We start from the raw sequence: 15,847 nt of genomic DNA, 5'->3' as shown, positions 1-15,847 counted from the left end.
CAAGTCTCATTAGGAGAATAAGCGCATTTCACAGATGACCAAAACAATTCCAGACACATCCCTGGCACGTTATCAACATCCCACCCCCACACATCACCCTCAGTGACGCCGCTACTCCATCAGGTCTACGACTCCTAGGCCGACCCGCCCAAAAGCACTTCTGGGCTGCGGGAAGCATGCGTAAGCCCTCTTGTGGACATTAACATCCTTCGATCAGGCCTTGGGTTCGGACGAAAACAACGTTGCAGCTAAAAACCCAGCCACCCTTTACAGGTCGCAAGCTAGCAGGTCGATGAAGCCATCTCCAAATATACCACAGCACAAAGAGAGTCCCCCTCCCAGCCAGCCAACTGAGCTAAATTAATACAAAGTGAGAAGACCACCATGTCCATATGTAGTCAGGGAACACATGTACACCAAAACTGAAACGGCAGAACGTGGAGTCCAAAATGGCAGGAAATGGCCATCCATGTTCTCTTTATTTCCACCATGTGATGTTGGAGTATAAAGCTAGTCAAATAGTTGTTTGTCATTACACAGATGGAAGATAAGGATGCTGCTTATTCCCAACCGGACTACTGCCCAGGTCATGTGGAACTAGGCAGTGTCAAAGCTGGGCCGGGGGGGTGTGTGTAAAATCAACAACAATAAAGCTAATGGCAACAAAGATTACAATCAGCAAAGCCTCCCCCCACCTCCCTAGAGCCAATATGGGGACTTCAAATGGACTGCAGCTGGGTCTTTTAAACCCTGGCCGAGCCAATTGAGTCAGAGGAAACTGTTCAGGGCATGGCTTCATTTACCAAACAGAACGCAGGCTTCTCAAAGAGATCATTTACAAGAACTCACTACCATCGCACCATCATAACCACAGGCTGGGCGCTAGGGCTTATCACTGTACTGTGCTATGAGAACACAGTGATATACAATGATCCTTCCAAGCGAGTGATTAGTGGAGAAACACGGGAAAAAAATGTTCCCACATCAGAGCTAATAGTCAAAGTCAGCGCATGCTTGTTTTGTCCCATGATTAATTTTTCCCATGGAGCACGTACTACACAAACAGAGGAAGCAAAGTGTGTGGAACCACCTGGTAAGCTCCTTCCAGCCTTCAAGCATGTCTGGAAAAAAAAAACCTTTAATGGAAAAGATCGGAAGGAATTCCCATGGACTCTGCAGAGGTGCTCGCAAACTACAAATGGTGTTGTGCATAAAGTCGGCAAGAAAGAACAATACTTGTAGCAGACTAAAGGCAGCCTTTGTTGGGAATGTTAGTGAAAGGTCTAGTTTTAAGTCTGCTTTACAGCTCAATAGGAGGCAAAACAATTGGCCTTCTCTGGATTCCTTCATTCTCTTTTTAAGTCTTTGTCTTTCTGCCACTGGGTTTCTTGCCAGGTCTTTTAGACCTCTCTTCCCTTCTCATTATTCTCTCCTTGCAGTGCAACAACAGAGAGCGCTACTGTGAGCTACCCAACAGCAAAGAAATATGGCCCACACATGATGAGCCCATTCAGTTCAGCGTTATTGGAGTCTCACGCTTTCCACAAAACCGCAGCGCCGTCGTTCTGGTGGATGAGATGGTTCCAGAAGCACTCACCTCCAGCAGGTCGATCATGCGGGTCATCTGTGAGTAGATGAGGACGCGGTGGCCCTGGGACTTGAGACGCGTCAGCAGCAGGTCCAGGGTGTGAAGCTTGCCACTGTCCGTGATCAGGCTCTCTTTGTCTGGAACACAAAAGGGCAAAAGTAGATTCCATATTGAAACAGGCTGTGACTAACTGGGACAGAAAGGTCCATCAGTTCATACCCTCCTATATTAGGCTAAATACCAGCAGAAACAAGACAAGATCATGAAGAGAATGTATAGGATTAAATCAATTAAGTCATATCTGGTCATCTCAAAACAACAGTCATTGGGTGCTCACTCATTACAAATGTCATAAGCTTCTTTTGAATGGCACCCATGGACAAAAACAACACAAAATGAAGAGGGGGTGAACTTTCCACAGCAGACTCACTCAACCCCCTGACCCAGTGGGTAAAGCAAGGGTTTCGGGGTTGAGTGGGGTTGACCTCTCTGGTCACGGGGCCTCAGGAAGTGATGACAGAGCTGCAGGCCCCAGGAAGGGTACGGAGGTCCCTGGAGAGGTCCAGAGGCCGTAGTCACTTCTACGCTGAACGGACAACACATGTCACAGCACTAGCAATCTGCGGCCATGCTAATGTGACCCAGGGATGAACCGTGACCTGTGATCTCATAATCTGGAGAGGTTAAGAGACATTCTTTCAAGGTTATTAGCTAAAAAGAAACAACTAGCTGTAATGGGGATTGTATAGTCAGAGACTATTGCATTCCCATCACACTTAAAGCTTATGTGCAAATGGCAATCTTCTAATCTAATCAAGCATTTGTCCTGGGAGATGGCATCCAATATTGAACAACCCTTTTTTTTTCTTTTTTAAGATTTACAGACTAAATAAGTGAGTTTGAGTAGCCAATGTGGGCCTATATCACTAGGACAGGAAACTATCTGGCAAAGAGAAGAGCTGTCTGGCAGGCAGACCAAAACCTGCATTTTAAAGATCACACATCTCTCTGAGGAGCCCATCAGTCACTGTCGGCCTGCAGACTTCACCGTTCCTTTGAGGTCAGTGCGGTTTGATGATGAGAACAGACATGTGTCACACGCTGCTCCATGAAAGAGCCTTAATTTAATGTGCTGGAGGGGCAGCAGACCCATTGGCTGCCAGACCTGCCTTTATTCGGCTCCGTAAGCAGAGGACTGTGGGCTGGAGCCGGGATGCGGTTACGCTGGCGACCTGAGCAGCCCGTCGCACTGATAGAGGGTCCCAAATCAAGCCCCATGACCACAGAGCAAGGGGGCTTAGAGGGGGCTTTCCACAGCAGGGAGGCTGTCTCATCAGGGTCTCATGGAAATACTGAACATAAAAAGCCTCAGTTTTGCTGAAAAGCTTGAGTTCAACATGGTACTTGGCGATTATTGGTCAGGAGGATTTTCTGTTACGTTTATTATACGGGAAAAGGAAAATGGAGCAAAAGCCAAATGCATCTTTATGACAGCAGAAAATTAATCAGTCCATTAATTATTGGCCCAAAAATAAAAAATAAAATAAAATCCCACAGTGTGTAGTCTAGTAGATGAGAGGAGCCCAAAAGTATCCACTGTTGTGCTCCACAATCATTACCATGATTACAGTTATCAAACCCAGACACCTGCTGGTTGTAAGCCCCCTCCTCCCAGACACCAGCAAATCCAATCCCTACTGCCCAGGCCTGGGGTCTGACCCTGGAGTGACCCCTAATGTAGGGGCTGCCAGGGAGCCCTGGTTGGGCTAATTAACCCCATAGCCTGACACTGAAATTATTTTTGTGCTCCTCACTAATTTAATTAAGGGGGGGGGGGGGAGAGAGATAGAGGGCATGGCAGATAGATCTGCAACAGCACCACCACTGGCCAGTTACAGGAATCCCAACACGTGATTAAGCTGTTATGCCTGGTAACAAGGCCTTTCAGAGACCCCCTAGTGGCCAAGAGGAAAAGCATCGTTAACTAAAAAAAAACGGTTAAAATTTTGTAGGGGGGAAATAACAAATCACTGTGTACTACAGTGCCAGCGCCCTGTGTGTCTGACCAAGCGAGCACTATACACACAAAACTAAAACAAAGCATTCATTATTCACCAGGGCCAAGAAGTTCTGTCCATCTACTCGAATGCTCTGAAGTTCTAAAGTCATTTCCCACAAAAATCAGTATTTACAAAGGAAAAAAGGCTTGAAATGTCTTTGCCTATCTTGCTGGTTAGTACATCTGCACACATTTATAAGAAGCATTATTCTCTTCAGAAATGTGACTGGTTTGTAAATGCTGATACATTACCCGAGAGGACTATGATTAAACACATTATAGCGGGAGGAAGTGGAACAGTTCAGCAGCGGGGAGTGGGAGAACTTCAGAGGAGTACTCACAAGTCACATGACCGGGCTTAGAAGGTGAAAGGGCCCAGGCTAGTCAGGTTATATGACGATTCCATGACACGCCAGGGGCTTCAGTAGGCTTGAGCAGGATCATGTATACCCGTGGGCGTGGGAGGGTGAAAAGTGAGACTAATGAGGCATGACGGCTGTCCTTATGCTGTCAAATAAATGCTGTACACAATAACTGGTCTGGAGTCAGTTAGAGTAACAGGTTAACCTGTTACTTGGCTCGGCACACAAAACAGGGCAAAGAGCTCCCCCTGCTGGTCACACTGTCAGCGGCATATGGTGTCACCACTCGATCTGGGTGCATAACCGTTCCAAATGAGACCTGTTCAACTATCACCACTGAGATTAACACTATGGATTGCACAAAAAAAAACTGCTCTTCTCTTCTCTACTCTGTGAACCATTTTGAAGGAAGAAATCTGCCCACACCTTGGTGAACTCTGGTCTTTCTTCTTAGCCGAGATAGTAGGGCCAAGGCACAGACCGCAAACAATGACGTAGACACCAATGCTCGGGACGAAAATCAAAAAAGGCCAAGAATGTTTCCGGCCATTTTGCTGGAGAGCAGGAATTCTTTGAAGGAACAGGAAGGGAAAGCAGAGTTTCCCACAGGCTGTCTGTGAACTAAGAGCAATGCCCCACCATCACCTCCACCTCCTCAACAACAGTCTGTAGCAATGCAGTTCCAAATAAAAACAAACAAACAAACAAACAAACAAACACCTCACTGTGCTACTGTGTGAAAAGACCTACAGTGTTTTCACGCTACAGTGCTTTGCCCTCTAATTAGAGAGCAGCACTCAAAACGCACTTCAGCAACATGCTACTACATATACTGTGTTTACACAACTAAGCGGGCGGCTTCGCCGCGTCAAAGATCCACCTCAGAGTCACGGTGGTGTTGGCGCAACAGAGAGGTCACGAGGAGACACACAAAAGGTCGGCAAACTGCAGGCTGCGACAGCCCTCCGGGACAGAGGCAGCCCGACACGATGCGTCCCTCGCGATCGCGGCCGAGCGCAATGCGTCCCGCCCGCGATCGCGGCCCAAGACAATGCGTTCCACGCGCTTGCAAAGAACGATTCGATGGGTCCTGCAGTACAGTGCTCCACGGCCGCCCATGGGCAAGTGTGTGCTTTGTTTTGTGATTATTTGAAATACTTCTGCCGCTTAGCTAACATGTTGATATTGCTGATTAGCAAGAATCACAAAAGGGTATTCAAGCTCTCCTCCACCGTAACTCTGGGTTCCAGGCTCCGGCTGCGAGGCCGGGGTGTGGGCAGTCGCCCTGCAGCAGCACTTCAATGAGCCTGGCTTACTGTTGTGTCACTTCCTTCCCGCGGTACAGTATGACTCTGAGAAAATGGGAAAGCGGCGAGCCTGTGAATGAGCCTTCACAGCCTCTCACACACGCGCTCGCACGCACGCCCGCAGCACTCCGCCTAACAATGTGCCGAAACGATGTCCGACAGTCCCACTTCCTTGCTTTGTCCCCTCCCCATCCCCCAGCCCTCCGCCGCGTACCCCCACTTCACTTGAGTTCACAGACCTGTGTCTCGCAAACTCCAGTGCAAGCAGTCACGCCACACAGGCCAAATCCGCAGCCCTCCGGCCCTGGTCTTCCCCCACAATCCTCCGGCCTGGTCTTCCTCCGATCCTCAGTCTACCTTTCCTGCTAATCACTGCGGTGTTAGACGGCCGCGCGTTGCTAGCGTGCAGAAGCATGCTGGGCCAAAGGGCTGACAGTGACAGAGAGGTGCAGCGCCCTGACCCTGGAGCAGCCAGGGCCCAGAGCCAGCGCGACCCCTGCGATTCTCCCACGGGTGGCCCTCCCTCCCTGGGGGTGGGGGGTCGGAGGGGGGGGCTGGCTGCCTCTCCTGCTCCCTGTGCACCATTTCCTCTGGTTCACACGCACCATGGCCTCTGGGACACAGCTGCGCTGTGGGGCCCGATGAGACTGGCCTATCGAACAAGGTCTGCCAACAGACAGAATTATGGAGTATTGGGGCGGGGCGGGGGTGGATAGGTGTAAGGGTGGGGGTCTGAAAGTGGGCGTGGGTCTGTTAGTGGGCATCGGCTCTCTGTGAAGACTGCTGCAGCCCTGACTAAGACTTGTGGGCCGTTTTTTGAGGAGATTTGTGCATGGACTCAAATGGAGGACCTATGAGAAAGTTTCTTGTCTTAAATAAAACAGTCGACACATGAACAATAGCCGGATACCACTCTGGCAAATGACATAGTGCTGTTAGCTCGCACCTTTCCACCTAAGACCACACTAACAGCCCCCACATCCCCCCACCCAGCCACCCCCTTGGCTGCAGCTCGCTTACCTGGGATCCTGATGAAGGACCAGCCGTGTCTGGGCTGGAGAGCCATCAGGCCGCCGGGGCTCTGTGCGTGGAAGGAGTGGGCGCGCGTGGCCCAGGCAACCGCCAGCTCCGGCAAGCCGTACAGGAAGCACTGTCTAGCGGGGAGACTCCCGCCGTCGCGAAGCCGCCGCCAGTCATACTCAGCGCTACGGTCCGCGCAGTAGCACTCCATGGGGACCGCCGTCACCTAGGAGACAAAGCAATAAATAAACAGACAGACAGACAGACAGACAGACAGACAGACAGACAGACAGACAGACAGACAGACAGATAGATATGGCCAGCGCACATCCTGTCGCTGGTCGCCTGTGGTCGAGGGTGTTTGGGGACTCATGGAGTCGCCTGCATCTCCACTGGGAAGGAACTGGGCAGTGTAAGCACTTTGATTTGTGAGGGGCAATTAATGACGGACTTGGCCCGAGGAAGAGGAGAGTTAGTGAGGAAGCTTTCAGTGAAGCTCCTCGGCTAGCCAGCAAAAACGCAACATGGATAGTGTCATATCCAAAGGGGGCAAACTCCAAAGACTGGAAACTACAGAGAACTTATCTTTAAGTAAACAAACACATTTAAATAAAAAGAACTAATTAAAATGAACAAAAATCAGACCTTTGCTAACAGTTCATTATCCTGAGAATACTGTCACAAGAGCAACAGAGGACACTCTATTCTTTTACTTCTATTTACCAGCAACAGTGGACAAACTGCACGGCAGCTAAGAGTTTCCCACCATTAACGAGCACATACTCGCGGAGATGCACGCGAACACATGTACGTGTGCGCACACACCCCCGCCGTTGCAACGTTGCGCTCGCACCCTGCTCTGACAGGAAAAAGAGGTCTGCAGCGCGAGCCGCACCACCAGGCCTTTGGGTAGCAGACGACCGTTTCCTGTAGTGATTCACCCCACCCTCGCGCCCCCTCCATTCTCTTCTCTCTTTTCTTTCACGTCTCCCTTTCTCGCTCTCTCTTTCAGCTCTGCCGAGAGGTTTACAACTTGCTGACAAGCGGATGATATTATCTTCCTTTCATTCTTATCGCCGCTGAAAAACAGCTCAGCTTGGCGTGGCTTCGAGCTCGGGGGGGGGAGGGGTCCACGCACATGCGACCTTAAAAGCCAACGAGGTCAAGAACCCCCCCCCCCCCGAACAGAGAAAGTGTTAATCTATCTCATCACTTTCCCACAGTGCCCATATGCCGCTGGAGCTTGCGGGCTAGTGCCAAACACTGTGCCAGCTCTCACGGGCAGCGGGTAGGGTCAGGAGTCCGTCCAGCGTCCCAGCGCGCACGCAAGCCTCACAGTGGTGACACCGCCTCCACCGCTGCACCAAATACACCAACCTTCCACGCATCATGCCCTGCTGTGTGAAATTCCATGCGAGTTGAGCACGTTATAGCGAGTGCTTCTGGCATTAATAACCTTCTAAAACGCATAACTAAATGAGGCCATGTCTAAATCGACTCCCAATTTAAAAGGTTCAGTGTGGAATGCAATTGCTGAGATTTAATCTCATTTTAGTCTATGATACAAATGTTGGACTGAAACTTCCTGAAAATGTTATTAACTCTAACAAAGTTTTTTTTTTTTTTTCTGTCTGTGACTAAAATGACTTAAAGAGCTCCAAGAGCCAGTCTGTCCGGGCTGTGCGGATCAGGTCTGTGTTGGGAGCAGCAGTTTTCGCGGCCTGCTCTCTGTCCTCCCTGGTGGCCTGGGGCTGTTTGGTTGCTCCATGGAAGGGTCAGGCCCAGCGGAGCGGCAGGTTGCCAAGGGACTCGGGCTGGGTAAATAAACTGGCCTCGGGGTCAGGGCGAGCAGTGGCTTTAGAGGTTTTATTTTGGCTGGGCCGTTTGTTTGCAGTGCAGCGGGGGGTCACTGTCGGGGGGTGGGCCACACGCGCGCCCTTCTGCAGGCTCTGGTGCCACTGCGAGGCCAGGCTGTGGAAAAGCCCGCCAACAGATGAGTGTGTGTGTGTGTGTGTGTGTGCGTGCGTGTCCGTGAGTGCCCTTACCCTGGGTGCAGCTGCAAGGAGGAACTTGGGAAGCTGGACGGGCTGGCAGGGCCTGAGAGTGGAGGTGGGCAAACGCCGGCCGTGGACCAGCACGTCTGCGTGGGAGAAGAGCCACGGCCTCTGGGCTGTGAAGACCAAGTCCTGCGCCAGAGCAGAACAGAGATTCGCACATCAAACCACAACTCTGGCCATCCAATACCGTCATGTATGCAGGACTGCAGTTGATTTGTGTGGGAGAGTGGGACAAGGAGAAATGAACTTTTCAGCATAAGCAAGACTAAGTGGATATACAGCACCCCCTAGTGTCACTTGTTGTCACTGCGGCCAGTGTCCCTTTGAGCCCCCTTTTGGACTTGACAAGTTCAGCCTTCACAAAGCAAACGTTCATCACTTGTCACAACACCTCCGCAGACAGCACAGTGTCTCCAGATTCAGAATTAGGTCTGTATTTCCAACAATTCACAAACACCAAAACCAGCGCAGAGCTCCAGCTCTCCAACGTATCCCATAAGTGTCAGCCATCAAGGACTGCTTTCCTCACTGGATACTGATGGAGGAGGTGTGAGGAGAAGGTGCGGGGAGCAGGAGGGAATGAGAGGGAGAGAGAGAGAGAAACAATGAGAGAGACAGAGAGAGAGAGAGAGAGATAGAGAGAGAGAGCGAGCGAGCAGGGGGAGCAGGAGTGCTTGTGTCTGGAGACCCGCTGTCTGGGCTATGTTCCCGACCACAAGCACGGAGGGTAGCTCTGTCTGGAAACTCTCACCATGATGAATGCAGACAGAAAAGGAGGCGTCAGCGAGGCACAGGCACCCAGATCTCCAACATTCTCTCTCTCCCTCTCTCTCTCGGAGAACGCTAAATCACGCCTTTGACTATATAATCAAAGCCATGATCAAAAATGTAAGCAGGGAGATGAACAAATAAAACAGAATCTAGCTAAGCAAACTGAGTCTGCATCGCTGTAGCAACAGCAAAGCGCAGGCTCTATGGACGCTTCCTGCTCCTGGATGTCCATGCTATGACAGTGCCAATAAATCTCTCCTCAGAAATCAAACCAGGGACACAGAAGCATGGTTATCGCTAATCTAATCTGTCCCGTGTAAGCACAGTGTAAGCACCAAAACAACTACGGAAGGCATTTTTTATGGCACCTAAACTTGAGTACTTTAACCAGAATCCAAAACATAGCTGAACTGCGCGCTCCCGGAGTTCTCCCCTTAAGCGGCGGCCGGTGTGTCCCACGCTCAATGGATCGCGGCACGCTGCTCCAACAGACAGAAAACCAAGATGCGTGCTGCTCCATGCTGGAACACACAAAGGCTTTCATGGGAGGAGGGGGGCTGGAAGGTGAAGAGTGGGGCAGCTGCTTCCTCTTTCACCCGGAGCAGAGCCAGCAGGCCGGGTGGGGGCGTGTAGGTCAGGTCGGGTAAAGGGTTCCTCCGGGCCCACGAGTGTGGTGGCGCAGGTCCCAGTCCAGGCTTGGCGTGGCGGGGCTGCGTGGTGGTGGCGGGGGGGGGGGGGGGGGGGGGGTGTCTCGCTGTGGTGTAAGGTTGCCGGCCATGCCTCGCTGAAGCTAGGAGACGCGGCGTGAGGGAGGCCCAAAGCAGCCCGGAGTAGGATGACGCCTCCGTCAGCAACTGATGAGTCAGGCTTGCCCCTGCCTGCGCTGCGCTCGCACTGGAGCCCTCTCAGGCCCAGAAGGCCCAGACCACCGGGCCGGTGTCATTTACGTCGCCACTTCAGCCCCGTCTTACGGTCCCTCCCGCCACAGAAAGCTGGAAAGGACGTGCGCCAGAGGCCATCTGCGCTCAGGCGGAGCAAGAGTGGCCCTTCACAGGCGAGACGCCTGGGAGCACGCACGATGAAACCAGACACCCGCCAGCTCGTGACTGATGAGATCCGCTAAGTGCACCCTCAGAGTGGTATTCCGTGAAGGAAACAAACCTGCTCTCCCAGTCAACCTCGAACAGCCCTGTTCACGCTCTCTCTCTCTCTCACACGCACACATATGCATGCACGCACGCACGCAAGCACGCACGCAAGCACACACCCCAACCTCAACACTAACATGCTATTTCCAGCCTGCACAGTTCTGGTCTCCTGTTCAAGGATGTACCTAGTATTCTTCATGTTGTTATTCATAAAGACACTTGTAGCATTTTAGTTATTTAACAGTAATTTAGTATTTAAGTGCACAAACATTATTCCAACAACAGTATTCTTATGCTATGGTAGAGAATCATTAGTAATATTCGTCCTCAGAGAAAGTTTCCAAGGCCTTCATTCTGCATTTAATTCCTAGGCATCCAGCCGGTATCCAAAGTAAAATCTATTAACAGTCAATTTGTCCCGCTGTGACAGCTTTATGGCACCTCTATGTCACCCTTATGAAAACTTTGATGCAGGTGCAGGAACTCACCTGCAGGGCGGCGCTGGTGTGTGTGCTGGGGAAAGACGTGGACCTATCCGGCCACAGGATGAGGTCTCGGTTCGAGAGGCAGCGGGACCCAGGGTTTGCTCCGCGCCCGCCCTCTTCGTCCTCGTCCCACAGCCGGCGGTGATGGAGCCGGTAGGCCGACTTGAAGGAGAGGTAAAGTGCTAGCCATCTGCAGAGGGCCGAGAGGAGCAGCAGCACGTCAGGGCTTGCGTGTGGGCAGTACGGGCGCTGGGAAGCCTCAGACCTCAGCTCACTCTTACCCTTCCACCCCTCTGCTGCTTTCTCATTTGGTTCCAAACGAATTAAGGGACGTCGACGCACGTGTAATGAGATTAAGCACGACCTCTTTACCCTCACGAGCTGCTGCTTGCTCGTACAAAGACATTTTGGAACTGGGCTTCACATTGCAGTGGCTCTCAGGAGGTTAACTAATGTGCTCCAGTGCCGCTCATGGAGTAATCTGTAGCATACCGACCCACAGAAACACCAGAAGAAGTGGACTCGGGGTAGGCATTAACGGAAGGGGCTGATCGGGCCCCAGATAGCGCCGTTCTCGTGGTGCTGGCGCCAGGAGCCTGAAGCGAAGCTGACGTATTGCGTGTGGATGGCCAAGAACAGGGGGGTGGGTGGGGGAAGCAGACCTGGTCAGAGTGCCGCGCTGCATGATGTTTGCCGTCTCCGCCGGCGTCACGTCGATGAAGCGGAGGAATGAGAAAGAGCTGCCCTCATCGCCACCTGAGCGTGTGTAAACGGAGAATGGCGTCAGCACCAACCCCTACGCAGTCTTCTTGGCTAAGTGTTTACATATTAAGTAGTTTAAGTTACATTAACTCTTACCCATTACGCTTTTTTATTATTGTCATTATTGCTGTTGCTGGTGGTGATGGTGCTTTGGCTACTATTATTGCTTTGGCAATGCTCGATTTTGTACAGTGCAATGAAAAATGTTATCGACCTCTTGAACGCTTTGTGCAGCAGGTTAGGATGTTACAGGCGCTTCCTCTCGTCTCTCTGACCACGACCTTGCTCACTATCTGACCCACCCAGCTTCTTGACGCTGGTGTAGGGAAGATAGATGCAGTAGGACAAAAAAACACAACCCCTAGTAGGGAGAAGCTCCTTTTTCTCACTGCTTTGGATGAACAGCATAAAGTTGGCCTGAGAAAGGGCCTTACGGCTGCTTGTGTGTGTAACTGAGACGTCCTCAGGCTGAGTCCTTGAATAAACTAACTTCAGTTCATTCAGTTCATAGCACAGCAATTGCTGCAATCATTATATTGTTTCTCTAACCTGTCCAGGAAGATTTCCACCACAAAGCTTAGCACCCCAGATGGGAGCCCGTGATTGAGGACGGCAGGGGAACCTCAGGGGGTATAGCGCACAATACCCTGGAGGCTGTAACTCCATCCGGCTGACACCAAACCGCCGAAGGACCTGGGCTCGGGTGCCGTCTCAACACCAGGGCCTCACCTTAAAAGGAAATCTCCAGGGCAGTAAGTAAACTTACATAGATCGTCTGAATTAAAATAACCTCATAAACCTGTTAATGGTCTGAGATCATGGGAATAGATTTCAGAGGAATCTAAAATATGGGGTTTTAGACACCCCAACACTTATGCTGACAAGCATTGCGCGAGTAATATCTCTAGAGCAGGGAATTAAAGACAGAATAATTGAGGGGGGAAAAAAATTAAATCAAATATAATAACCTGGACATTTCCTGCATGATCTAATCAGAGGTATAATGGGTAATAATACAAGCAAGCAAGAACAACGCCCTCACTCAAATGAAATATTTATGTTTAAGAATTATGCACAGGAATCGTTAGACCAGTTTGATTTATGGGTAAATAGATGTGGCTTCCCAGATAAGGGTAGTATTTCCATGAGACAGTTAGAAATATTTAAATACAAGTTGGCAGACCTAGACAGAAAAAGAAAGAAAAAATGAACAGGAAGGCTTATGACATGTGGGTCACTGTGGCAAAGGCATGCGAACCGTGATCCACGGGGTTAACACAAGCTTGCAGTACCCCGTGTCTGTTACAGACGCAGACCTAGATGGACGTCCCCGCCGACGCCCCTGACCCTCGGCTCTGCCCGCCCCCCCACCACCACCTCGGCGCCGGCTTCCACTAAAGACGCCAGTAGAGAAACCACAGCCGCGGGGGGGGGGAGTTTCTGCCCTCTCACTTACAGAGGCCAAGCGCCTGTCCCTTAGAGTTGCGCGCGTGTGTGTAACTGAGACGTCCTCGGGCTGATTCTTTGAATAAACTATCTTTTTATTTTTTTTACCACTGCCTCAGAGTCAGTTCATAGCACAGCAAAGACTGCAATCATTATATTGTTTCTCTAACCTGTCCAGGAAGGTTTCCATGACAGTCATGCTAATAATGCCAACCACAAACACATACATTATATATATATATATATATGAGAGAGAGAGAGAGAGAGAGAGAGAGAGAGAGAGAGAGAGAGAGAGAGACAGACAAACCTTTAAGTGCTTAGCTAGTACTGAACATGATTCAATCATTCCAATAAGTTGAGAGGAGAGAGAAGAGGAGTAAAACCTAGGGGGAGGGGCGGACTGAGAGGATGGTAGAGACTCACTTTTTCTGTGGAATAATGACTGCTGGATGTGCTGAGGTGAGAAAGGGGAGAGCAGAACCTGTAGTAGCCTGCAAGGTAAAGAGAAAGAGAAAGAGCAAGAAAGGCAACACATGAGGGGTGCATGTTCACACATGGAGCCATGCTGTCAACTGCTTGTCTACTCACTTGGTTCTTCCCTGGCTGCAGGTGTGGAGGAGGCCGTGCCGGAAGAGGAGCTTTGACATGATGAAGGGCTTCAGAGACATGTGGAAGGGCGAGCGCGTCTCCTGCCGCTCAAACAGGTCGGAGTGGTTACACACCTACACACACACACACACACACACAAATACTCTCAGCTCTGGACTCTGTGTTTGCCTTCAACCTCTCTGCACTGAAACTGCAGCTTTCCTCTTGTAGGGATCAGTGGCGCCCCCTACCTTTCGGAACTGCATGACGAGGTTCATGAGGCTGCTGGTGGTGGTGTGGGCTTGCTGGGCCGTGCCCATGGACGACTGCAGCAGGTCCTCGATGGAGATCTTATTCTTCAGAGCCTGGTAGAGCAGCCTCTGTCTGCTCGTCAGCTGGCAATACGTCAAGATCTCAATCTGGTGAAGAGAAGCGTGGGGACAGCAGGGGTTCACCACCACCACACACAAACACACACACACACACACACACACACACATCAGCAGGAAGGCCTGGATTAAACACTAGGTTGACCTAGGCAGTGTTTTGCGGTACCTTGTCAGAGAGCTCATTCTCTACGTCCTTCTTTATCCTGCGAAGCATGAACGGCTTCAGAATCATGTGTAGTCTGGACAGCTGGTCTGCCGTTCAAGAAAAGGACACAGAGTGCTTTTAACTGGAAGCCCAATCCTGGGTCAGTTTGACAACACACTAAGCAAATGTCTATCAGTTTTGCCAAGAAGATTCTAATGTGGCTTTGGCAAAAGTACTCAAAAGTAAAAACAAAAATACTCACTCTCATCTATGGCCGACTTGTTCTCGGCGTGGCTCTCGATGTCTTTGGAGAACCACTCGTTGAACTCCTCGTGAGAGTCAAACAGAGTCGGCATGATGAAGTGAAGCAAGGCCCACAACTGAGGAGGAGAACAAAGAAGTCAAACAGTGAAAATGCCTCCTCTCACTCTCCCTCTCACACTCACACACACACACACACACACATATATATGCATTTTGTGTGTGCTCACCTCAGCCATTGTGTTCTGAATGGGTGTTCCTGTCAGCAGAAGTCGATTGCGGCACTGGAACTGAAGCAGGATCTTCCACCGCACACTGTGGATCAGAACCCCACACCAAACACACTGTCAGACCATGTACTCCACCCAGACAACATCAGGACACAACCGTGGGGCAGGTCTAGCAGGACCAGAGCGCTCGAGGGGACAGCGCCAGCACCTGGCTGAGATGGTCGGCATGGTAATTAATCACACACTACCACGGGAGAAGCCACGGGTGCGCGTGAGCACCCGTAGCTGGCACACGCGACGGGGGTAGGCGAAGTCCGGAACAGTACTGGAGACTTCCCGTGAGAAACCCCACCCATGCGCAGCCTTTGAGGAGCTTAACAGATAAAAAGCCTGACATCCAGCCACCACTGGGAGACATTCGACATTTGTTTTCACTGTCTGTTTGGAGTATACCAGTCTTTGTGTTTGAGGAAAGGAAAGCAATAAAAAGAGAGCTGGTCATGAGGATTTAACATGCTTCCAAGCGCACAATGCTTCCATTCAAATCCCATCTAATAGTAGCAACTTCGCTTCTGAAACACCATTAGGTCGCCAGCATTAGAGTCTGCAGTGGCTGGCAGGGACATTTCTAGTAGAAACAAACATTTCTGAGCTGAATCTCAGAGAAGGAGGGTTGGGCCCACGGCCTCCCCACCTGGAGCTGCTCTTCAGAGCCTGGGCCTCGTCCAGAACCATGTACTGCCACTTCACCCGCTGGAAGTACTTCACGTCCTGCACCACCAGCTGGTAGCTGGTGATCACCACATGGAAGGGGGCATTCTGGGTGTAAAGGGTTTTCTGGGGAGGACACAAAAGGGGAAAACAAAAGGCGTCCTGTTTCAGCTTGGGCGAAACCCGGCGTTGTCAGTTGTCTGTTGGTTACTTCGCGGAGAGCTCACCTGACTCCAGAACTTTCGGATTACTTTGCGGTCGTGGGGGTTGCCCCAGTATGGAAGCACCTGGGGAGGAGCAGAATGGTGAGATGGCAGAGCGACAGTTAGCCTTAGGGGTACGTTCACAGTGCGTCAGCAACAAACTCAGAACTCATTCTCATAGCCTCAATTTCCAGTGCTTTGGTTGTACATAAATCATAACTCAGTCATGGTCTCCCCCTTACAAGGCCTCAGGGCATTCTACACCTTTAACAGTCAGCTTGAAGATCAAGTCAGGATCAAAATAGCTAAGATACA

General features: G+C 50.8%; 1 protein-coding gene across 2 annotated transcripts in view; it reads right to left on the bottom strand.

Annotated features, from left to right (window-relative positions):
* Positions 1–15,847, bottom strand: part of ino80 (INO80 complex ATPase subunit) — a 33,282-nt gene that overhangs the window by 7,073 nt on the left and 10,362 nt on the right. For both annotated transcript variants that reach the window (XM_026998703.2, XM_026998712.2), the window contains exons 16-28: positions 15,557–15,616; positions 15,313–15,455; positions 14,619–14,703; positions 14,390–14,507; positions 14,149–14,234; positions 13,845–14,012; positions 13,594–13,727; positions 13,429–13,496; positions 11,460–11,553; positions 10,801–10,987; positions 8,382–8,522; positions 6,337–6,562; positions 1,598–1,725 (exon numbers count right to left, since the gene is read on the bottom strand). In XM_026998703.2, the coding sequence (XP_026854504.2) occupies positions 1,598–1,725; positions 6,337–6,562; positions 8,382–8,522; positions 10,801–10,987; positions 11,460–11,553; positions 13,429–13,496; positions 13,594–13,727; positions 13,845–14,012; positions 14,149–14,234; positions 14,390–14,507; positions 14,619–14,703; positions 15,313–15,455; positions 15,557–15,616 (1,638 nt within the window). The remainder of the gene's footprint in view (positions 1–1,597; positions 1,726–6,336; positions 6,563–8,381; positions 8,523–10,800; positions 10,988–11,459; positions 11,554–13,428; positions 13,497–13,593; positions 13,728–13,844; positions 14,013–14,148; positions 14,235–14,389; positions 14,508–14,618; positions 14,704–15,312; positions 15,456–15,556; positions 15,617–15,847) is intronic.

This window comes from Electrophorus electricus, chromosome 3, assembly GCF_013358815.1.
Source record: "Electrophorus electricus isolate fEleEle1 chromosome 3, fEleEle1.pri, whole genome shotgun sequence".
Taxonomy (NCBI): domain Eukaryota; kingdom Metazoa; phylum Chordata; class Actinopteri; order Gymnotiformes; family Gymnotidae; genus Electrophorus; species Electrophorus electricus.
This window is presented reverse-complemented; position numbering and strand designations above follow the sequence as displayed.